At 39.8% G+C, this 25131-nt stretch overlaps 1 protein-coding gene across 7 annotated transcripts in view; it reads right to left on the bottom strand.

The window, feature by feature from the left end:
• ank2b (ankyrin 2b, neuronal) overlaps nt 1-25131 on the bottom strand; it is a 794414-nt gene that overhangs the window by 25421 nt on the left and 743862 nt on the right. For all 7 annotated transcript variants that reach the window (XM_059645900.1, XM_059645896.1, XM_059645912.1 and 4 more), the window contains 5 exons: nt 17092-17172; nt 14135-14266; nt 3864-4010; nt 2077-2398; nt 337-613 (listed from right to left, as the gene is read on the bottom strand). In XM_059645900.1, the coding sequence (XP_059501883.1) occupies nt 337-613; nt 2077-2398; nt 3864-4010; nt 14135-14266; nt 17092-17172 (959 nt within the window). The remainder of the gene's footprint in view (nt 1-336; nt 614-2076; nt 2399-3863; nt 4011-14134; nt 14267-17091; nt 17173-25131) is intronic.

The following is a 25131-nucleotide window of genomic DNA, read 5'->3' as shown; positions in this document are numbered from 1 at the left end:
ATGTCTAGCTTATCTGGCAGGCTGGCTTAATATTAATTAGATGACTTGCCACGTTTGTAAGGCATTTCAGGACAATTTTCGGTTGCTCCTAATTGACATTGCACTATTGCCTAATGGGAAACTTGCTACGCCTTTTGGCAGAGCATGTAAGATGCAGCAAGTTGTTTTCAATGTTAAGATATGCCTCATGAAATATCTTGCACATTTCTGCCACAAACCTTGCCAAAAACTATGTCGTTCAGGCCCCTATAAGATTCTGCCCTTGGTTTCTCTTACATCATGATTCTTTTCATTCAAAGTGTTCAGTACATTTCAATCTTGCTGTGGCAATCTTACCTTTTCAAGGGTTTTCTCCTCAAAGGCCTTTTTAGTGTTTTCTGGTAGGTCCTCTGTTGTTTCCACAATAGTGGGGCCAGTTGCTTGGGAAGCTTGCAAACCCTCCCAAACTTGAGCTTCATCAGGTTCCTGAACAATGGGGCTTTCTTCCTCTATCCTCAGCGTTACCATCTCTGTGGGCTGTTCGATTGCCTCTTGCTCCTCCAGTTCCTCATCTCTTCCTCTTTGCAAATCAGCGAATTTCCCATCAGATTCTGCAGACTCTTGTTTCCTCAGTCTGTACAGAAAAAAAATCATGACAAGCAAGTATTTCAACATTTTGGCTATTATAAATAATAGCCAAAAAGTGTCCCTCACTAATCTGAGTTTCTAATAAATTTAACCAATGGCAGTAAAAGCCATAAAGCTGCACTAATTGATGTTTTAATGTTCAACTGTGCGATTTACAGTTTAAATTAAACTTTCAAAATGACCCATTATTGTGCACTTGAGTTGGTTTCCAAACTGGCCATCAATGAAAGTACAATACAATCAAATTCAGATCACTCATAATCTAGCAAATTTTCATCTAATCTGGTTGATACTGGCCCAGCAACTCCAGCAACAATAGTGAAGAAAAACACCCAAGAAATCAGCAGCTGGAGGTTTCTTTGGATGAAATCGGGGCTTGTTTCCACGTGTCCCTGGCACCACCTTGCAGCCTCATGATTTCCTGTTCTTAGTTTCCAGATTTCCTGCCAACCTCAAGTGCAAATCAGTGTTGGGACATTTAAAAAGATGGCAGGGTATACAACTTCCCTAGGTATAATCGTGCTGCTATCCTGGGCACTTCCTTTCTGCTGTCAACTCCATGCACCACACCCCTACTTCAGGTTAACATTTAGTTTTGTGAATTTGTTCTAAACCCATGTCTGAACACATTTTTATATCACCTGATTTCTCCTTGCACTAATTTGTGATTTACTTTATGGATTGTCAAAAAAGATATTGATGGAAAGACCTAACTACTATAAATAACAACAAATAATCACCACTTTGGTTGAGAATTATACTTGCTTTGTATTACATAGTTGACATTTATACAGTTTTCTAAGTTGTCAATTAATATAACTTCTTGTAAACTATGTTTTTAAGCCCTATATTGTGAATCCAAGTGGCAAGAAAATGTTTGAAGTTCAAACTGGCTCCAGGCCAACTCCTGAACTAGCCACAGAGAAGCTGGATTAGTGAAAATCACATTTCAGAAGAAACCTCACAGGTTAACAACTACTCTTACCAAAATGAATGCTTTTGTGGAAAAATATCAAACTTCTAAGTTCAATTCTTATGACGTTGCATCATAATTAAACCATAATACACTGTCAGCTGTAGCTATCTTTAATTTCAATCTTTTGTTTTCTGCTGAAGGATATGAAGACATTAAAGGATCGCTGACAGAAGTGAGTTAAGCAGTTTACTTCCTCTGTAATGTTTTCCACTGTGAAACTTCCCACATCAGAAACTCAAACTCGCAGCTACTAAAGGATAGAAGTTATGATCAATAATGTTCTTGTATGAATACTTAACTGAGTTCCTATGAAATTCTTCACTAACTCTCAGCCATCCTGCCCAGTGGCAAAACAGTACTTGCATAAGCATCCAATGTGTAATTGAAATAAAACAAGAAAAAAAATTGAAAACTAATTTGGCAACCATTTTGGACATAGAAGCCTTCTGAACTTGAACTACATGAAACCTTACATGGATCCTTCCTGAGTGTCAGAAAGTGACTTCTCCTTTGCTTCAGCTTCTTTTCCCTTTTGAACTAGTATCAAGTCTTGTTCATCCGCTGACTCCTTTGACTGATCTTGTGGCTTTGCTGTGGCCTGGGGGCTTTCTTCCTGAGGTTTACAGCAACTGATGGAACTATCTTCCTCTGAGACGAGGGGTGGTTGTGTTTGAAAGCATTCGCCATGGCGCTCATGAACTGCTTGAGCTAGATCACTATATAGCTCTCTAGAAGCTGGCTGTCCAAATCGCATGGTCTTTGGGCTGCACAGGTCATCTGAAAGTGCAGAGAAACCTGAAAGTCGAAAAGCAGTGCTTACTATTAGTTGCTACGATGAACAATTCTAGGAAAAGCAATGTGTTTATAGGTCGGAATATTTACTCTAGTTGCCCTTTGTGACTGTGCGTTCAATAGATATGCATTTAAAATACCAATGACTATTTTATCCTATTTATCAATTCTAAAAATGAACAAGTTTTAGGTCTGACAATGAAAAACCATTAGGTATAGCACTAACTCACTAGAAGGCAGACTCAGAGCGGTGATTTAGCAGTGGCCTTTAAATGGTCACCATTTTTGGAGAATAGATATGAAATACCATGGTGGGAATCAGGTTTACTCTACTTGTTTACTATTAGTTAGTCTTCCACTGGAGGTGAGCATCATTGTCAAGGCTAGGATTTCCTGCCTATTCCAAACTGTCCATGAACTGAGGGGCTTATTATGCCATTTCAGAGAACATTTAGGACTTAACCACATGACAGTGGGTGTAAAGCCATACAGTAAGGATGTCAGATATATTTCAGAATGGGTTTTCATGACAATCACGAGTAGTTTTATGGTCACTATTATTAAGATGAACTTTATATTCTAGATTTTTATCAACAGAATTTGAATTACACTAGCTGTCAAATACCCAAAGCATAGGCCTCGAACTCCAGATGCCAACATGCAGGAGCTCCTGACTCAAGCCAATTAAAGGGCCATCAGCTATTTATTTGCTGTAGGAAGAGTCAGCTATGCAGGCTCAATTTATGAAGTGAAAGGATGGAATCACCATACAAATGCAATCCATTAAGTTTCTTTAAAGGAATGATAATTGTGCTTAATAAAATACATAAAACTTAAAAGGAACAGCTGAAAGGGTTACAATGTGACCCCTTTTGGGGTTTTTGCTGGGTCTTGTTGACTGCCATATCAGTACCTGCCCAAAATAAGGTCAGTACTTTGAACCACAAGAGCAAAATAAAATTCTACCTTGGTCCACTTCCTAAAGAAACCAATGACTGCAACTCTTGCTATTTATGAACAACACCGTGACAACCCTCAGGGGACTGCAAAGGACGGGTGACTTAGAGGTGCCCCATGAACGTAAGGGCCGAATGCCAATATTTAATCAAATTGACCTTTCTTTATCCCTGCTGTCACTGGCAAGTGCAACTTGACATTTACGGCAGCATGTCTGACCCAGTTTTGCAGTTGTACTGAATACAAATATATTTCAATTTCCATATGTTTCTTTGTAATTTCAAATTGGAAGTATTTTGCATTTTTGGCATTGATAGAAAACTGGTGTTTGCAGATTGGGTCAATTGTTCTGCACACTATCCACTGAAAGAAGTCAATGAAAATTTTGCCATGCAACGGATTATTTATTCATCATCAGCATTTTCCACCTATACTATAAATCTCCGTGAATTGATTTTCATGCAGGTGTAACTAAGTGCTAGTTCTCTTAAATTTTAGGAATTGCATTTACCTTCACTGTGATCCAGTGCTATTGTTTGTTCAATCTCTGCGTAAGTGCGGGAAGCATGCTCTCTACTGGGTGATATCTGTGTAGTTTCCAATAAACTGATAATATCCATTCGATTAATTTTGGTCAATGTCTCCATTAGCTTTTCATCTTGCAACAATAAGAGTAAAAATATTGACACGTTACACATTTAATAAATTACTAATTTACACCTGTCAGTGAACTGAAATCAATGTACAAAGTGAGAGAAAGTGTTTTTCTTTATCTTCATGCTAAGTTTCAACTCAATAAGTATCAAGGCTCAAACCAGCTTGAAATTATTTTTGTTGAAAATTTCACTCTGCCAGGAAGGAGTCTGTGGTTTCACATTAAATTTCTCAACCAATCTAGTAGGGCAAATTTGGGTGGAAAGAAAAGGAATAATTAATTAAACATCTTATCAAAATGCTGCCGATGTCTCAGGGTTTAGGTCAACAGACAAAAGAGCTTTTACAAATATTGAACAACATCTAGAAGAAACAGCATACTTACCTAGTAGGCAAAACTAGGTACCTGTAATAACAAGCCTATATAATTAATCCAATAACTTTAGCTGAACACAAATGTTTAGGGAAGAACTGAGAAATGAAATGAGGGGCAAAGAGAATGTATGAAAACAAAGCAGTGGCTGTTCAATTGTTGTATTATTCCAATTTCACTTCACAAGTATTTGCTCTTGTGCATAAAAATGCAGAGTGCCACATTACTCACAACTGCACTAAATTGTTTGCAGCATGTTATGTCATCTGATGAAACTCCTGCACGTGTCTAAAGGTGTGATTATTTTGACCGACTGAGAACCACAAGGCTTAAATAATGTGAACATGTATCTGCTGGATAAAACCCATGAATTGTAAACAAGGTAAAATGCTGATTTAGACTGCGAAAAATCAAACCAAGTTCATGCCTGAGTCAGAGAAAAAGAACGGAGTGATGCATGCAAAACAAAATGGCTGCCACCCCAGCACTGAGTGCACAAGTCCAGCCGAGGACAATTTGGGAGGCTGATGAAGCCGTGAAGGTAGATGAGCAGTTTAAACAAAGAAGTGGAATCTTTTCCAAAAGGCACTAGTGAAATGCTTTTGAGGCCCGGAGGCAAAGGGTTATATCCATTAAGTAGCTGGGACATGAGAGGATGACATTAACAACCCAGACAAAACTGGGGGGTGGGGGGGGGGGGGGGGGGGGGAGAAGAGAGAGAGAGAGAGAGAGAGAGAAATCAGCATTCAGCTTCAGCCACAGGCAACCACTGGATCCACTTGCATGAATTTGAAAGCTTGAAGCAGGAACCAGGTGAGTTTGTTGAAAATTTATTTACGAGATTATGAATGTCGACAGCAAGTGCAAATTCAAAGAAACAGACAAAAGGATAGAAGATCAGCTCACATAGGAGCTTGGCAAACCCTGATGTACAAGAGCAATGATTGGTAAAGACAAGCTCATGAGATCACAGATATCATAAAGCCACAATTAGAGACATGAATACACTGGCTACCCAAATAGCTAGCATTCAGTTAAGACAAGAGAAAGGCAGCAGAGTGGATGCAGTGAAATAGCAACAAAAGAATGCACACTGGAAAGACAGAAAGATATGCAAGTTCTATAAATGACCCACAAGTTTACAAGAGCATATGCATTTCTGTGGATCAAGCTGTAGATCTTGTGGAAAGGCCAATCATTGGCAAAGGTGTGCAGAACAAAAGATGATGATTGTAAAGGCATTACCTGAGGCAGAGATGAATGTGGAAGAAATAAACCAAACATGAATAAAAACATTTGATGATACAACAGACACAGGAAACATACAACTGCTTGAAATGTGACAGCTCCCAGAGAAAAGAAATTCATACAACAATCTACATTGGGACAGGGATGAGAAATAAATCCAAAGCCATATGCCTGAAGGTGAGGATTGACACTCCAGCACAGAGAACCAAGTATTCTGCTCAGATTGTACAAGAAGATCTTGTGTGAAAATTTGAAATTAAAAAGATCTCCAAAGAATAATGCCTTGAAACTGAGCAATATCATGCTGATGGCATATAGTGGTATTGTGGTTCACTAGATAAGCATGACCCAAGTCAGAGCAACCAACATGAAAACATACAAACTTATGTTCTACATCACTGAAATAAATGATTGTGTGATCCTGGGATTGAGGAGTTATGAAGAACTGCAGCTGGTCTCAGTAAACCATGAGATTAAGGAGGCATCTTTGAGAGTTAAAGGTAATATACACATTAAAAAGAGTCCTCCAAGTAGAAGCAGGAAAGATCTGACCCAAATTTATCTGCTTTGATGAGACAGTTGGATGTTTTAAAGATTTTGAGTATCACATCATTGAAAAGAAACTAGTGATCCATCACCACAAGGTATTAATGAATGATAGGAAAGTTTGCAAAAGAGATCCAAGAGCTGGATGATAACAATGTCTCAGAACTTATGGACTGGGGAAATTCCAGCATTGTGAGCGACAAACAAAGCAAATGGTTATGAATTGAGATAAGAGCCCCTAAATCTTAATTAAGCAATAAAGAAGAATCAGTGGAAAAAGATCGCAGAGACATTGGCAGAAGCAAACATTTTCAGCAGACCTGATCCTTAAAAGAGGTACTGAAAACTGAAACTGCTCAATGAGATTTATATTTTCAGGACAATATGATGAACAAGGTCAGCTATGAAGTGACAGTTGGGAAGCCCTTTTGATATCTGCAGTGGGGGTCAAACTGAGTTGTGTTCTGTCAGCAACACTTGCGGATAAATTTTTTCTCCTTGGTGATGGTATACATTCAGGTCACCTACAGAGGAGGGCTGTTTATCTAACCAAAGTGCCAGGATGTTGTTCAGCCCTTCTCATCTGTTACCCAAAACCAAACATGCATCAAGTCTTCATCTGAGATTTACTCTCTGCTGACAATGGCACACTTGCATTCCAAAGTATGGAACGCCTTCAGTGGCAAATAGATAGGCTCTCTCATGCCATTAAAGAGCTCAGTTTGATTAGCTACATCAGAGACACAAATGTCACACACAAGGATGTCACCATACTATCATCTACCAACTTTGTCAATGCGATGCTGGAGGTTGTTGACAACTCCACATATCAAGACTACATAATCATTAGCAATCTTTTACGCGATTCTAAAATCAACACAGAGCCTAAAAGCTACGGCTATTATGGCCAAACTGAATGAGATCATTAAACAGCAGCAGCCTGACTGAAGACACCAAACTGCAAGTCTACTAAGCCTATGACCACCACGCACTCCTCTGTCATGGAGAAAACGTTACAGCTATGATTTACGATGTTATAACAGGGCACTTGAATTATTTCAAAGTGGTCAGGCAAAGACAACATGGGTTTTATAAAAGGGAAATCATATTTAACTAAATTTTTCGAATTCTTTGGAGAAGTAACTTATGGTGTAGGTAAAGGAGAGCCAGTGGATGTATTGCATTTAGATTTCCAGAAGGCATGTGACAAGGCGCTGCATCTAAGATTATCGAAGTTACGTAAGCAAGGAAGCTAATAGAATGTTATAGTTTACTGTGAGTGGAATTGAATTCTTCAGTCAACCAGGACATTGCTCTGGGGTACTGTGTACAGTACTGGTTACTGTACATATACAAGGATATTAATGCAATGGATGCAGTTCAGAGAAGGTTTATGAAATTAATACCTGGAGTGAATGGATTGGCCCATGTGGAAAGGCTGGGCAGGCTCTGGAATTCATAAGAATCAGTGATGCCAGTGAGGGGGCGTGATCAGGTAGATGTCAAAAGGATGTTTCTTCTTGCGGGAAAATCTAGAACTAGGGATCATAGTTTAAAAATAAGGGGTGTCCATTTAAAAAGGACACAAGAAAACATTTTTTTCTCTCTCAGACCATTGGACGTCTTTGGAATTCTCTTGCTCAAAAGACAGTGGATGTAGGATCTTTAAACATCCTTAAGATAGAGGTAGATGGATTCTTGATTACCAAGGCGATGAAAGATTATTAGGAATATTCAGGAATGTGGAGCTGAAGTTAAAATCAGATCAGCCATAGAGTCATACAGCATGGAAACTGACCCTTCAGCCCAACTCGTCCTAGAACTCCTATAGTGGGGTAGCAGGCCTTCCGGCTCATGAAGTCCATTCCGATCCTTTAAAGGGCATCCAATCCAGACCCAACCCCGATCCTATCACCCTAACTCCACATTTCCCCATTGCTAATCTATCTACCCTGCACATCCTTGGATGCAACGGGCAGTTTAGCATGGTGAATCCACCTAACCCGCACATCTTTGGACTGTGGGAGATAACTGGATCACCTGGAGGGAACCCATGCAGATGTGTGCAGAATGACCAAACTCCACACAGACAGTCGCCTGAGGGTAGAATCAAATCTGGGTCCCTGGTACCGTGAGGCAGCAGTGCTAACCACTAAGCTGCCATGATGCACCGACCATGTTCCCAAACTAAGCTGGTTCCACTTGCCTTCACTTGACCCATGTCCTTCCAAATCTTTCTTATTTATGTATTTATCAAATGTCCTTTAAATATCGTAACTGTACTTGCATCCAATACTTCTGGCGGTTCATACCACATGCACGGGTTCAGAAAAAACTTACCAGGATGTTACCAGGCTTGGAGAGGCTGGGGCTATTTCCCCTAGAGCTTTGGAGGCTGAGGGAATGACCTTATAGAGGTTTATAAAATCATGATGGGCATGGGTGGGGTAGATAGACAAGGTCTTTTTCCTGGGGTGGAGAGCCCAAAACTAGAGGCATAGGTTTAAGGTGAGGGGAAAGATTTAAAAGAGACCTAAGGGGCAACTTTCTCACATACAGCGTGATGCATATATGGAATAAGTTGCCAGAGGAACTGGTGGCGGCTGTTGCAAATACAACATTTAAAAGACATCTGGATGGGTATATGAAGAGGAAAGGTTCAGAGGGATATGGGCCCAATGTTGACAAATGGGACTAGACTTATACAGGGTATCTGGTTGGCATGGACAAGTTGGACTGAAGAGTCTGTTACCATCCTATATATCTTGATGACCATATGATATGAACCACTCCATGTAAAGAATAAAAGTTTCCCCTCATGTTCTTCTTAAACTTTCTGCACTTCCACCCTAAAAACATGTCCCCTAACTTTGAACTCCCCCATCCTAGGGAAATGAACCTTGGTATTCAACTTATCCATGTCCTTCAGATTTTATAAACCTCTATAAGATCACCCCATAACCCCCTAAGCTCCAGTGAAAGCTGTCCAAGACTATCCAGCTTATTTTTATAACTCAAACCCTTCATTCCTGGCAACATCCTGGAGAAGGCAGTTATGAAGCCATTGTGCTATAAGTTCCCAAGGTGAAATATCGGGTGTTGTTCCTCTAGTTTATATTTGTTCTCACTCTGAGCATGGAGGACGCCAAGGATGGACATGTTGTCAGGTGAGTGGGAGGGGAAATTAAAACGGATGGTAACCAGAAGATCGGGTTGGTTGATGGCCCAGCATGGTTGGTTTTCCTTGGGTAATGGTTAGCCCAAAAACGTTGACTTCCCTCCTCCGCGGATGCTGTCCGACCTACTGTTCTTTTCCAGCCTCACACCTATAGACTCTGACTTCCAGTATCTGCAGCACTTATTGTCTCCCACATCCTGGTAAATCCTTTCTCAACTCCCTCAAATTTGATAAAATCCTTCCTATAATTGGTCGACCAAAACTGCAAGCAGTACTCCAGAAGTGGCCTCATCAACACCCTGTACAATCTCAACGTAACGTCCCAACTTCTATACTCAAAGGTCTGATCAATGAAGGCAAGCACGCTAAATGTCTTCTTAACAACCTATCTACCTGTGACACAAAGTTCAAAGAATTATGTACCTCAACCCTTAGATTTCTTGATTCTAGTGCAGAGCAGGCTTGAAGTGCTGAATGGTTTACTTTAATTCCTCATTCTTGGGCTCAGATATCCTCCACAACGATAATGTGTTCAGTAAGTAAATAGTTTCCACCTTTGCTGTATTAGACATATCCACGGTATCCCTTCTGCAGGACCAGGTCACCAATTCATAAATTGTAGAGTGTGCGAATACCATTAGCATATAATTATTGTTAAGCTGATGACTTCTGCACTGCTTATGTTCATGAGATAGATGTCAGCTTATACCTAATGACCTTCTGTATAGTAAGCCTGTCACTGGATCGTCACCTCACAGGCAAGCATGCCTCAATGCACAGGTGGTTGCAAAAGATAGATGAAGATGTTGACATTGATAATTGGGAAGAAAGCTGTTGATGCCAGGCTCTAGAGCCTGGGTTTGGAAATGCATTAGAAGAAGCAAGTAGAGGAAAATAAAATCTCAGCTGATCAAGATGATGAGCAACTTACTGTCTACGTCTGGAGTAAACATGACAAGAGTTTGCCAGGCCGGAACAGAGCTCCAGCACAACATCAGGTAATGCTTAAGACAAAGTTTACCACCATGACACAAACCATCATTTTGGAACATAAGATTGCCACTGCAAATGGTGCTATTGGACTGAATGAAAATAGATAAGAAGAAAGTACCAAATAAGTTGGCAGTGCACAATGTAGGAAATTCACCTGGGTCTGAATGAAATGCTTTCGAGATTGCTGGGGGAAGAAAGGATGGAGATTGCAGACTCCGACCACAATCTTTCAATTCAGCAACAGCAGTCAGGTAGATCTGTAAATTTTACAACCATTTCCAAAAAAAAAAGAGGGAAACACCTGGAAATTACAGGGCATCAGCTTAATATCAGTGGAACCAGTATATTTAGAAATAATAATCTGGAGCAAAATTAGTCACGGCTCAAATGTAGTTAATAGTCAAGAGAATAGTAACAGGAGGTCATTCAGTAGATCATTGCTTAGTTCACCAGGCAGTCTCATGGCAGATGAAGGTTAATGCAAATAACTGAATTTCAGTAGGATGAATGAGGAGAGGCAATGTTAACCAACTGATGTAAATGTAAATAATAAGGAGGAACAGAGGGACCTGCAGGCATTCATGCACCAGTCTTTGAAACTGCCAGGTAAAGTTAAAAGTCTGTTAACAGTATACAGAGGATGCTTGGCCTTATACATATAGATACCAAGTAAAAAAATCTTGGTATGTTGAATTTTTCCAGCCAGATAAATACTGTGTAGAGATAGAAGGTGAGCCACTCAGCACAGACCTGCTCTTGTGGCCAAAGTCTACCAGCTGTAAGGCATGAGTCAGATGTGTGATGGAAGATCTCTAATTGTCTAGATGTGTGCAGCTCCATCAAAATTCAAGAAACTCAATATTATTCAAGACAAGTAGCCCACTTGATTGGCAGCATATCCACTAAGGTAAACATTCATTCCCTCTCAAAGTGACAGTGGCAGTAAAGTGCATCATATACAAGATGTATAACACCAATGTGTCAAGGTTCAATCAATAGTGCAATCCAAATCTACAATCTGTACCAGCTAGAATGACAAGGACAACATGACATCTGGGGACACCATGATCTGTGACTTACTCTTCATATATAAATGTACATACATACAAAATAATAGCAGAAGTAGACCATTTAGCCCCTCAACACAACTCTACCATTTGATATGATTACAGATGATCTATTTCTGTTTCAAATTCTACAATCTCATCTAGCCTGATAATCTTTGATTCACCTGTCTAACAAGGATCTATTTATCTCTGCCTGAAGAGATTTAATGACTTCCAAAGGTAGAGACTTCCAAAGTTGCACAACCCTCAGAAAAAGTTCTTCCCCATCTCAGTTTTTGGAGGGTAACTTTTAATTTTAAAGCAATGTCCCCTGGGTCTGAACTGAATCCACAAGAGGAAACATCCTTACCATTTCTATCTTGTTAAGACCATTCAGAATCTAATAGGCTTCAATCAGATCATCCTGGACTCATCTAAACGCCAGTGAAAACAAGACAGTCCATTCAAAGTCTCCTCAGAAGGCAATTCATTTATTCTAGGTATTAAACTAATAAACCACCTCTGAACTGCTTTCAATGCATTTACATCCTTCCTTAAGTAAGCAGATCAAAACTGTACGTAGTATCATGATGTGGTCTCACCAATGCCTTGTAGAACTGAATCATGACATCCCTCATTTTGTGGTAAATTCTTCTCAATGTAGGACAGCATCCCAGTAGCCTTCCTGATTACATGCCACACCTGCACACTAACTTGTTGTGACTCACCCACTTGAATACTTGGATACCTCTGCACCTTAGAATTTCAAAGATGCTCTCCATTTAAGTAATACTCTGCTTTTTCATTTTTCCTGTCAACCAAAAACAAAATGTTGGTCCCCGTAATTTATAACGAACAATGTAAGATCATAGTTTGGGAGAGAAGAGAGGTTTTGACAAAACTATACAAGGCACTAGTCAGACACCAGCTGAAATGTGATAAGCAGTTTGGGGCCTTTATCTGAAGAAAGGTATACTGGCATTGGAGGCAGTCCAGAGAAGGTTCACTAGGCTGATAGCAGGTAGGGTTGGACTATCTTATGAGAGGAGGTTGAGTAGGTTGGGCCGAGATTCAATGGAATTTCATAGAATGAGAAATTACCTGATTGAAACATACAAGATACTTAGGGGGATGTGACAGGGTAGATGCTGAAAGGTTGTTGTCCCCTTTGGGAAAGTCGAGGACTAGAGGGCATAATCTCAGAATATGAGCTCACCAGTTTACGACAGGTGAGGAGGGATTTCTCCCCTCAGAGGGTGGTGCATCCGTGGAATTCCTTACCGTCAAGGGTTGTTGAGGATGGATCATTGAGTATATTGAGGTTGAGATGGGCAGATTTTTAAGCTGTAAAGGGAATCAAGGGATATGCAAAAAATGCAGAAGAGAGAAGTTGAGGATAATTAGGTCAACCATGACCTCACTGAATGATGAAGCAGATTCGATGAGCTTAATGGCCTACTTCTGTTTCTACTTCTTATGGTTAAAGACAGAAATGCAGACAAACGTAGTCAGTAGGATTTGAACTGACAAGGTGAGATTTCAGTGGATTTTTAAACCATCGCCTTAACCACTCAGCCACAACTATCAGGCCATCCTAACTTAGAAATATATTGTCGTTCCTTCACTGTTACCAGATCCAAGACTTGGTCCTTCCTTTCTAACGTCACTGTATGCCTTTTTCAGATGGACTGCAGCACTTCAGGAACGTGGCTCGCCAACACGTTCTCATGGATAATGAGCAATGACTAAGAAATACAGGTCTTGCCAGTGACACCCATATCCAATGTAAAAACAAAATCATGGCTAGATGGCTCAAGGATATGATATACAAGGCACTAGTCAGACACCAGCTGAAATGTGATAAGCTAGATCATTGCTTAGTTCACCAGGCAGTCTCATGGCTTGGAAGTTGCACTTGGAAGACCACAGTGTTACTTTCTCTTGGACGCCAAGGCACCGAGCCAGCAGTTTTCTATGGGTATGTTTCTAGGGACAGTATATCCAAACTTGGAGACTATTTGAAAGGAAGAATGAGTCAACTTTAGTCAAAGTTTAGATGCCGATATGATCATCCATGATAGGTTGAGGGTGACCTGAAGCTTGCTCAGAACTGGGCTGGCAATCTGGATGAAAATGCAAAATGGAGCAATGATTATTAGGGCAGTGTTTGGTGAGGTTCATGGGATAAGCCGTCGCTCCCTGTGGTTAGCTCCAAATGTGTAGAAATGTGGGAAGATTGGTGAAAGATAAGGATTTTACTATTCCTAAGCCACATGCGGGTTGCCATGTTGGATCCATTCGAGGACACCAGGAGGAGCACCCAGAGTGGCTGAAAGGATTGGATTTCCTTGAACAAACCTGAGTTAGATGACAGGAGTGAACAATGGATGAGGAATCATGAAGGACTGGAGTAGCAATTTGGCGATGAAACAGTTGGCAGAGATATAATGAGAGGAAATCAGGCTGGTCTGAGAAGTGCTGACAATGGAATAAATGATCAATTCTGTGCGAAGTCCTGACACATATAACATAATTTTAAAACTCTAATTTCAGGTGCTGTAGATCACAATGTTTTACTGACCAATATAGTCAACTAGAAACAGTTAACTATTACCACTAGAAAAACCAACACTGTTGGAGGATTGCAATATTTCTAAACCTATGATTGATATTGAATTTCTCTTCTCCTGATACTGACTTTTACAGACACATTGTAAGCAATTCAAACAAAAAAAATGTACTACCCGAAGCGTTCTTGCCATCTCTTTCTATCCAATATTTCAACAGTGCGTGGCTCTGGTCTACCAATGAATTTGGGTTTTCAATTCTGATTTGGTGAATCTGTTCCTCACTGAAATCCAGATCCCTGGCAAGCTCTAAAATAAAAGCAAAAGTATTTACAAACAATACACTCAGAATTTACAAGGGTCTTTTTTCAAAATAAATAACATTAAAAAACACTGCAAATGTAGGCATGTAATTACTTTCAAATTATTGCAAATGCTATGTGTTCTGCCAACCTATTCTTTTCCCCTCAAACTCCGAACTGTTCTCAAAAATTCAAGGTTATAACATTAGTGCTAGGTTTATCAAGATATTATTCTCCAAGTAAGAGCCAGATAAATTCTCTATCTATTGCACATCATGAAGACCCAAAAGGAGATTTAACTTAATTTCTAAATGAGAGAAAAGGACTCTTTCTTGAATGAGGAGGATTATTTACTGTCCTTCTGGAACGTTTTGGGACAATCCACAGGTAGTGATTGTAGCTTATGGTTCATGCAACATTAATCAATAAAGGCAAATATATTCAGAGATTGCTCCAATTTTGACTAAGATTTCACCCCATATTTTCCACATATAACATGATATTTCTACAACTTCATAATGGGGATATCTTGGTTCTTCCCTGGGGTGTTGATTCTGCACGTTTTCTAGCATCTCAAAAGAGACTTTCTACCCATTGCTAATTAACAGATGATAAATGTAGCTCCTCATTTCCAAAATGAATGCCCACAGATCAGAGCGACGATGAAATAATCCAGTTGTCAGTGTAAAAACTAAGAATATTAATCTTCAGTTTAAACAGGACAGTAAACTGGACAAAAAAAATCAAATGGAAGCTGAGCTAGAGACTCTGATGCAAGGAAATTGTTAAATCACTGATATTCTGAACAAAAATATAAATTCAGGCTGCAATAACTTTCAGTTTTATAGCGCATGTAGCATTGAGAGATCATTTATTAGAATTTCAGTAAAAGTTAATGATCTGGAAATTCTGTAGAGGCTCTCTTCATTTCCTGCTAGAAATTCAATGAGAGACTGGCAGAATTCCCAAGAAATGAGTTAATTACTGCTTTGACCACTTCTTCAGTAGTTCTGCTGAATACCCAGTAATTTATAATGAACACTTGGGAAATTCAGGATCTAAGTGTCTTTATTTTAAAAAGAAGTCAGTAAAAACTAACTCTTAGACTAAGAGCTTACATGATGTGGATTGAGATGAAGCAGCCCACAACAGTTAGTATATTAAGCAGCATTTTTAAAAAGTCCTTTTTAAATCTGTCAATTCTAGTTGAGAAACAAGTACCACCTGCTCTTTCATTCATTCATTGATATTGACCATCACATCTTGAGTGGGACTTATTGAGGGCAACAGCACGACCAATTACCATTTGAAGAGGTATCACTGATCATGGAAATGTCAGTGTCTATGTCATTGCAACCAAAGGCTAGATTTCACAGAATGTTGCCTTGGGGTAAAAATCTGGGTGGCGTTGGGGGAGAGTAAGATGTGGAGAAGTGGTGGTTGAGGTCACCAAGCCAAAGAACAGCTGCTCCATAGCCACTTAATAACCAACTGGCCATTAATATATTTGAGGTGACACTTCCCTTCCTCAAGGCATCAAATGTAGCAACATGAAATGTAGGCCATTCAGTGTTTTGGGCCAGCTCCACCATTCAATAGAATCATGGCTGATCATCCAAATCGGCATCCTGTTCTGCATTTCTCTTCCTATCCCTCGATTCCTTTAGTCCTAAGAGCTGTCTCTACATCTGTTTTGAAAATCTTGGATGTTTTGGCCTCAATAGTTTCCTGTAGCAGCGAATTCCATATGTTCACCTCTCTGGGTGAAAAAATTCTTCCTCATCTATGACCCAAAAGGTCTATTCCTTATCCTTAGACTGTGACCCTTGGTTCTAGACTCCCCTGTCACTGTTAACATCACTCTTATATTTACGTTATCTCCCCTGGGCACGAATACCTGCCTTAGAGAACTGTCAGGCAAACAGAGGCTTGCAAATCTCCAGCACCAGCAGCATCACTGGGAGCAGTGGCAACTGTCAGTACAGCCCTCAGAGTTTGAGGGAGGCAAGCTGTGTTACATTGAGGTAACTGAGGTTCTGCCAGGCAGGAACAAATTATTGCAGATGCTGGAATCTGTCCTGAAGACAACAGCCAGGCTCTGACAACATGGTTGAGGGGTCATGGTTTGACAGGCCTCAGAGGACAGGGGAGCTCTGGTGAGGATAGCGCCTTGCAAGGGCACTCCTACTGGCCCAAAGACTTAAGGGCAAATCCCCTTTCTGACCACCACTGACCTGGTCAAGGAAATCTCCAGTTAAATCCCAGTGGTGATGGGACAAAGTGCTGGAAGTGGGCCTGAATTGGCACACTACCTCCACCGCTGGTAAAATTCTGATGGAAGCAAGATTGGGATGGGTAAACTGCAGACTGACTGAAGCTTCACTTCCAACACATTAGCATTTATGAATTTTCTTAAATCCAATCTTTTGTGTAGGGTTTTGGTTGTGGAGAGTTTTGCTCCTCCACTGAACGGGGTGTTGAGTAATATTTCATAGATTTATAAATACCATTCCCAATACAGTGAACTTTCAGACTCAGCTGTGCCAATATGTGACAGTAGAGAGAGGAATCCAGACAATTCCATTTCAACAAGTAGTTGATCAATTAAACTAATGTAATTCTCCCTATAAGCATTTACAGAAGGAACAAACAGACCAAATTGTATTGTCAACTGCATAACGTGTGAAATATGGAAACTAAAAGAAGAAAGGGAAAAGACAAAACAAACAAAAGTGAGCCCAATATTTGATCTCATTTCAAATGGTAGTCCAATCTTCAATAGCAGCACTGTTCTGAAATTAATGCACAAAGATACTGCTTATTGAGTTTTACCTGTCCAGCTGAATCCAAGGTGGTCAGCAATAATGTACAGCCTTTGCTCAGCTCTTTCAGAGTCCTCCTGAGCATCTACAGCTTAAATTAAGAAAAGAAGAAACAGCAACAACTTGTGTAAAACAGTTAGGGTAAAATAGGTATTCTATGGCAAGAATGCAATTGATAAATATTGTTCAGAAAGTGGACTACTAAATCAAGTCTTTCCCTTTAAGTATGGTTGTAAAGTTAAATAACACTGACAAGCCAGTTTGGAGTGAAGAAATACAAAAGATACTCTCGACTAAAAAGAAGATTTTACATCAAGTTCTTTACTTTCCATTTCATGATGGTGAGAACATCCAGACTTCCAAGGCTGAATAAAGCTGAGGTAGCAATCTTTCAGCTCATGAGCTCTTATCAAGAAATTATAACAACTGTCTTCTTCGTCTATTAAATAAATATTTTAGAAGTGAAGCAGTTATACACAACTAAACTTAATCTTTTGACTGAATATAACCTGGTATTCAAGTCAACTTGCAATTTTATAATCCTGTAGATTTTCATCACTTAAGAGCATGTATTGAAGAATATTTCACCACTGCAGTCTTTTTACATACTTTGTATAACAATTTGTTTAAATTAGTATTTTGTGATTTTCTATGTTAGTGTATTTAATTTTGAGTTATAAGCGACATTTTTCCACCATTTCTTTTGCTTATTTTTTGTTTAAGAATAATAAGAAACTTGTTACAAACATTTGAAACCATAGGCACGGAAGAAGTTATTTAATAACTGGCCTCTAAGAAAAGATGGCTGGTCAATTCAGGGTCTAGGCCCGAAACGTCAGCTTTTGTGCTCCTGAGATGCTGCTGGGCCTGCTGTGTTCATCCAGCCTCACATTTTATTATCTTGGATTCTCCAGCATCTGCAGTTCCCATGATCACTGGTCAATTATAAACATCTGATTTAACGCTACCTTCACCATTGGGCTAGCATTGAGACCTGTTCTCAAGGATATCAATCTTGGGTCGTGACTGCATACATGCCCTCAAACAAAAGAGGAAAACGCATTACAAACCATCAAAAGTCAACAGACCATAGTGAGGAGAATGGGCTGATGGATAATTGACAACTTAAAGAATCAATCAGTAGATACTGGGAAGTGTCTTCAGTCAATGTCCATCTTGCTTAATGTTTAAGAGCTAGTTAGAGAGTGATCATGCTTCCCTTAAACCGACTGGCAATAAACCTCACTTAATCTAGTCCAGAATGAAAGGAGGTAATTCATCATGTCATGGATTTAGGCTTTAAGCAACTTTCTGTCACCACTGCATAGATCAAGTTTGACTGTAAAGTTATCCACTGTCTAAATGGAAGCAGAAGACTTGCTGAATATTAGACTGAATTTCAATCCTTTCCCTAAGCTGGACCAGAAAGCGAGAGTTGTAGTGTACCTGTAAAATCACTGCCCTGCTTAGTAGGTATTATTTATATATTACGCAAAGTTTCCGGAGTCAATGCACCAGACTGTCTTGCGTGGTCTATTGGTCAAACCTTTAAATAGATAAACTGATTTTGGAATTTGAGTGCAAATTGTAACCCACAACTTAAACATAGATCAGAGCATGCGAGTAGTCTTTTGAGGGACTTGCATCATTGTATTGTAAAGACAGTGCAAGGTTACCAAACATTTGGTGTGCATTATATTCAGGTAAAACTATTTGTTGTGAATTATATATCAATATAACTAATTATAATGAAATATTATTTTCATATAATATGTTAGACATCTTTTAGTCTTTAAAAGACTTTTAAAAACTTGTTTGTAAAACTGCGTGATCTTTAATTAATGTAAGCAAATTTGAAAAATGTCTTGAATGTAAAATGCACTTAAAATTAAACAGGTGGCAAAGTAATTGGTTTTGTGACTTTATTGAATTGTTGACAGTTATTGGACTTCCTTCCATTTTCTAAGTATGTTGACGTGTTTATTCTCTTGAACTTAGATGGGGTGGTGGGGTAGGCTGATGCTGGAGTGAGGTGGGGAATTTTTGAGGTGGACTCTGAAGAGTTTAGATATGTGGGAAAGGAGGGATTGGGCACTGCTCACTATTTTGAATTTAAGAAAATTTTAAAGGCTTTCCAATATAACTTCTGCTATTAAACATTCCCAATCCATGTCCTAAACCAGTGATTCACAGGTGTAGCTATTCCAGATTCAATTTCTGGGCAAGTACAGGATGTTGAGCCCAAGTCTCCAATGATAAGATCAATCTTATAGGTATTCATACAATATGTTGGGCAGCATAATTTTGCCCATTGGAAGTTTGAAGTTTGCATATTAGTATCATGTCTGGATCCCATTAAGGCAACAATGGTGAACGTCTCAACATTACTATAAACTTCACCTGGAAGATACATGGCATTAGATTCCACCAATCCAATCAGAAAACACTACTGTTTGAGTGAAAGTATTCAAACCACAGTTACAACACAGAAGCTCGGATTTTCCCATAACAGACAGCAAAACCTTGAGAAGTTGACAAATCTCAAATCCCACTCCCAAACCTACCACTTCTGAATGTTGTGGCTGCAGGATTGGGGCAATCTATAGTTCATGCTTGTGCAGTCCCCAAAAGGTATCGGGCTACTTAAATCAGAATCAGAGCTATTTACATGATCAGCTGGCTACAACGAAATTGGATTTTGGAGTCACTGCAGTTTGAACCCAGGATATTATGCAAAGTAAGAACACATCTGTTTTCAGTGCATTTCTTTTAGAGTTACTGTAGCCTTTTGAAGAAGTAAAGTATTCCTTTGGGGGTGGGAACTGTCCTCTGCCATTGTAAAAATATGTATTAAAAAGCCCATTTTTAAAAATGGATTCACAAAATGTGGGGTACTACTGACTTGGTCATCAGATACCGTCCATCCCTAACCATCCTGGATAACATGGTGGGGAGGTGATTTGTTTAAACTGTTGCAGAACTTGAGGTGCAGGCTCATTCACAATACTACTAAGAAGCGAGCTGCAGGATGTTGACACCACACGGATGTTGGAACGGCAATTTACTTCCACATTTGCATGATATCGAGGAACAGCCGAAAGCATTGACAATTATTGAGGCAATGGGCCCTGACAACATTCTTGGACAGATAGTACAGATGATGCGTGCTCCAGAACTTGCCATGCCCTTAGCCAAGCCGCTCCAGTACAGCTACAACATTGGGATCTCCATGCTGATGTGGAACATTGCCCAGGTATATCCTATCCACAAAAGCAGGAGGACTCCAACCTGGCCAATTATTTCCCTATCACTCTGCTATCAATCCTCAGAAAAGCGAAGGGAGTTGCTATTGACAGTGCTCAATACTCTGCTTGTTGATGCTGAATTTGGGCTCTACCTGGCCTACTCAAATCCTAACCTCATTACAGTCTTGGTCCAAACATGAACAAAAGAGCTGAAATCCAAAAGCGAGTGTAACTGCTGTTGACACAAAAGCAGCATTTGACCGAATGTGGCATCAGGAAATGCAGTATAAAGTAATTTGGTTAATGACTATCAATCATATCAGCCAAAGGACATCGCTGTAGAGTTCCTCATTGTACTACCCTAGGCCCAACTATCTTCAGGCTACTTCATCAATGACCTTCCCTCCATCATAAGACCTCAAGTGGGACTGCATAACATTCAGTGACTTTGCAACTCTTCAAATACTGAAACAAGCATTATCCAAATGCAGCAAGATCTGGACCACATTTAGGCTTGGACTAATGAATGGTGTGTAAAATTTTAGCCACACAAGTGTCAGGCTTTTTGACCAAGAGATAATCTAACAAGTGTCCCATAATTCAATGGTATTACCATCAGTGAATCCTCCACTCTCAACATTCTAAGGTCACTACTGACCAGAAATTTGCTGAACTAAGTACGACGTTCCCAGGCATCTACTGCCTTATCCTTCTATTTGATGTGTTTCGAAGATGCTATCTTTAGAGTCTTGGTGAGTTAATCAATTCATCATGTAGATAAGCACACTGCAAGTATTTGGATCAGTGATGAAGGTAGTACATGTTGAAATAGGGTGTTTTGTCTTGGATAGTGTCAAGCCCCTTGAATGTTGAAGGTTCATTCATCAATGCAAACAGATAATATTCCAACACACATCCGAATTCTGCTTTGTAGATGATTGGTAACCACTGGGGAGAAAGGAGATGCGTTGTCTGGCACAGAACTCCTAATCTCTGGCTGCGTATACTATTTACTTGGCCAGCTGCAGTATGTAGATGTAGGGAAGATGTTGTTGATGGGGGTAACAGTCTGAGGATTCAAGGTAGACCACTTAGGCCAGAGATGAGGGGACATTTCTACATCCAAAGAGCAATGAGCCTGTGGAATTCATTACCACAGGAGGTAGTTGATGCCAAAACATTGAATGTATTCAAGAGGTGGCTAGTATAGCACTTGGGGTGAATGGGATCAAAGTTATGGGGAGAAAGCAGGGATTCGGCCGAGTTGGACGATCAGCCACAATCATGATGAATGGCACAGCAGGCTTGAAGGGCTGAACTGCCTCCTTCTCCTCCTACCTTCTATGTTTCTATGTATATAGCTAGTTGAGCTCAGTTTCTGGTCAATTGTAACCACAGGATTTTGACAGTGTGGAATTCAGCAGTGGTAAGGCATTCAAGGGTCATTGGTTTGATCTTCATTTGTCGGAGATAGTCAATACCTGGCCCTTTTTTGGGTATTAATTGTCACTTTTCAGATCAAGCTTGAATGTCATCCAGGACATGGACTGCTTCGGTATCTGAGGAGTCATGAATGGTACCGAACATTATGTAATCATCAGCAAACATCCACGTTTTCGATGTCATGGCAGAGGAATGTTATTGAGCCTAATAACTTGAAAAAAAACCGCAGTGATGGCCAAACGATGAGATAATTGATTTTAAACAACCACAGCTATCTTTCGTTTGTGCTAGGTATGACCAGCAAAACATTTTGCTCCTAATTTCCATGGACCCCTGTTTTGCTATGGCACCTTGATGCCACAGTTAATTAAATGCCACTCACTCCTCTCACCTCTGGAGTCCAGCACTTTTGTCCAGGTTTTCACCAAGGTTGTAATAAGCGGAATAGTCCTGGTGGACCAGAAATTGAGTATAATTGAGTAGGTTATTGCTACCAAAAAGCACTGACGACCACTCCTTCCATCACTTTGTTGATGACTGAGATGATGATTGGGACTGACAAAACCAACAATGCTGTCAAAGAACTGTTCACAAAAATGTACAGTATGGAGTTAAAACAAACAACACTGACAAGGTATTTCACTGCTCCTGCTGACATAATCAATCTAAGACTTGTTTGTATGAGTGATGCCCCAAACTATCATTTTCACAATGTGATGTCTATCAAACATTGATAGACAGTGCAAACTGTTTATAAAACAGAAATTGAAATAACTCCAGAGGTCATTATCCTGTCACCAATCATCTTTTATTTACAAGGAGAGTCGTTGACACTGATCTAGCTCCCTCAGAGCCAGGTTTCAGACTGAACAGGTTTTCTGAGACAGTGATAATGGGAACTGCAGATGCTGGAGAATCCAAGATAACAAAGTGTGAAGCTGGATGAACACAGCGGGCCAAGCAGCATCTCAGGAGCACAAAAGCTGACGTTTCTGGCCTAGATCCTTCATCAGAGAGGGGGATGGGGAGAGGGTTCTGGAATAAATAGGGAGAGAGGGGGATTACAAGAGAGTTGCAGTGGGAGAGAGATTCCCTGAGGTTGGTCCGGAGGGAGGAGGGTAACTTTTTCAGGTTAGGCATCCCTGGAAGAGGCTTCGCAGTGAGGTTAAAATTGTGTCAGAGATAATGGGAACTGCAGACTCCTGCTCTTATCTGTCAGTCAGGGTTTCCTGACTGGGGCTATTAATCTGATCTGAGAACTCATTCTATGAGGCCCATCTGGCTGATCGCATTATAATCACTGCAGAAATGTTTGGTTGTACAAGGAATAAAGAACCTAAGTGAAATGTATTTTTTCTAAAATAATGGATTATTTGAAATAATTTTAATGTATCAATTGTTTTTATGAATGAGTGCGATTTTTCAAAGCTAGAAGTTCATGTGGAGGCTGTGGCAGCTCTGAGGTGTACGGACAGAACATAGATAAAAATAAAAAGTGTGGTACAGAATGAATGGTGGGCCATGCTTTGCAGATTCAGGGCAGAGATTAGTACGAGAGGTGTGAAGAGGGGCACAAGTAGGTATGGAGGGTGTGGGGTCTAGGAGGGTATGTACAGGGTATGGATCAGTAAGGATACTGGATGAGGGGTGATAGCAGGAGGAATGCTGTGTGTTTTAATCTTTTAATCCTTTTTCTAAAAAGGAAGTATTTAGCTTATTATTTCTTATGAAATTTCTTATGAAATGAAGAACACCAGAGTCCCCAGGCAACTTTTTGATCCACCCTGTCTGGGTAACAACAGCTTCCTCTGTGCTTCCAGTTTCAGCCCAATTCCCACTCGAGTCTAGGCTCCCCGGACCAAAAATGCAATGTGTGGGAAGCTATTTTTAAAGTTGGGTTTAAGCAGCCAAGTTTCTCCTCTCTCTGTGCACCAACCCAAGAACAAAAAATTGAATACAATTGAGTGAGATGCTTTATTCGCCCTACCAATGTGGATTGAAATATACAAGGATGAAACCTCTGCAAAGGAACTCCCACTTAGCTAATGTCACTTGGGTGGTAAAACTACCACTTTGTAAAAATCATCCATGTTATCACGTACTGGCTTCACCACTCCTCTGTCGGAGCTCAGCACCTGACTGGGAGAATTCCCGTGACAATTTAACCTCTTGTATGTGGATTATGCTTAGGAATCTCAGTATCAAATTGATAGTTAGGTTCTCGCAATCACACATACTACAGAGTTTTGGCTTGAAGACTCGAGACATAATTTCAAATTTTAAATCAGGTGTGCTCCTTTACTTTGAAATGTAAATTTAAAAAAACATATTGTTACACCATGGTAAGCAATCGCATAATTTTTATGTTTCAATATATACTTTGGTGTCACCGTTCATGCTTGGCAAAAATATCTGCATATATTGCAAATATCATGGAAGGTATCTACTTGAAGTACTCTGCAGGTGAAAAAAGCACATCTCGATTAAACATCTGGCATTTTTAATAGTTATTCCTGGGATGTGGGCAACACCGGCAAGACAGTATTTACAAAATCTCTCTAATTTCTCTGGGACATTACTGACTCACTGCATTGTGTAGGTCTGGAGTAATGTGTAAATCAGATTGAGGAGAGATGGCAGGTTCTCCTTATTGATGGATGTTATTGAATCACTTTTCTCCCCCCAAAATTCTACAGCCTCCAAGCTCATTCACGCCAGCGCCATTTATTGAGGTCAATTCCATAATTTGTCATGGTAGAACTTGGACCCTCAACCACTAAGCTGCTCTTTCAATGCCAAATCCTTTATGTAACAAATGTCAAAAATGTCAATTTTTTTTCTGTCTATAATCATTTCCTATCACACTTTGCTTATAACTTCCTGTGAGAAAAATACCACTCCCTTCAACTTCCTTAGTAAGGTAAGGGGAGAGCTTCTGGTATTTGAATAAAAGGCATGTTAATTGTAAACATGTCAATTTTTTTTGTAAAATAGTGCTTTTATTATATAAAATAGAACTTTTGAAGGGAATACTACTTGTGCAATTTTATTTAAGCCAGGGGAAAATGACCGTGTACCAGTTTCAAGCATTATGTTAACTAAGGTTTATTTGGTAAGGTGATTTAGCTTGACCCAAACACCAGTAGCATTTTCCCATCCAATGTTAGATAAATCCTAATCAACCTGATCAGGGATGTTATTGCATACCTCTAAAGCAGGTGGGACTTGAAGCAAACCTCCCGGCTCAGAGGTAGAGACACCACCACTGCACCACAGATGCCCTTTCCATCAATTTTTTAATATTGATAAGGAATAATAAACACCTTAGTTGGAGATGATGCATTGATGTTTCTATAATCCTT

The sequence above is a fragment of the Stegostoma tigrinum genome, chromosome 1 (genome assembly GCF_030684315.1).
Source record: "Stegostoma tigrinum isolate sSteTig4 chromosome 1, sSteTig4.hap1, whole genome shotgun sequence".
NCBI lineage: Eukaryota > Metazoa > Chordata > Chondrichthyes > Orectolobiformes > Stegostomatidae > Stegostoma > Stegostoma tigrinum.
The sequence above is the reverse complement of the archived record's forward strand: the minus strand, read 5'-3'. Positions and strand labels throughout refer to the sequence as shown.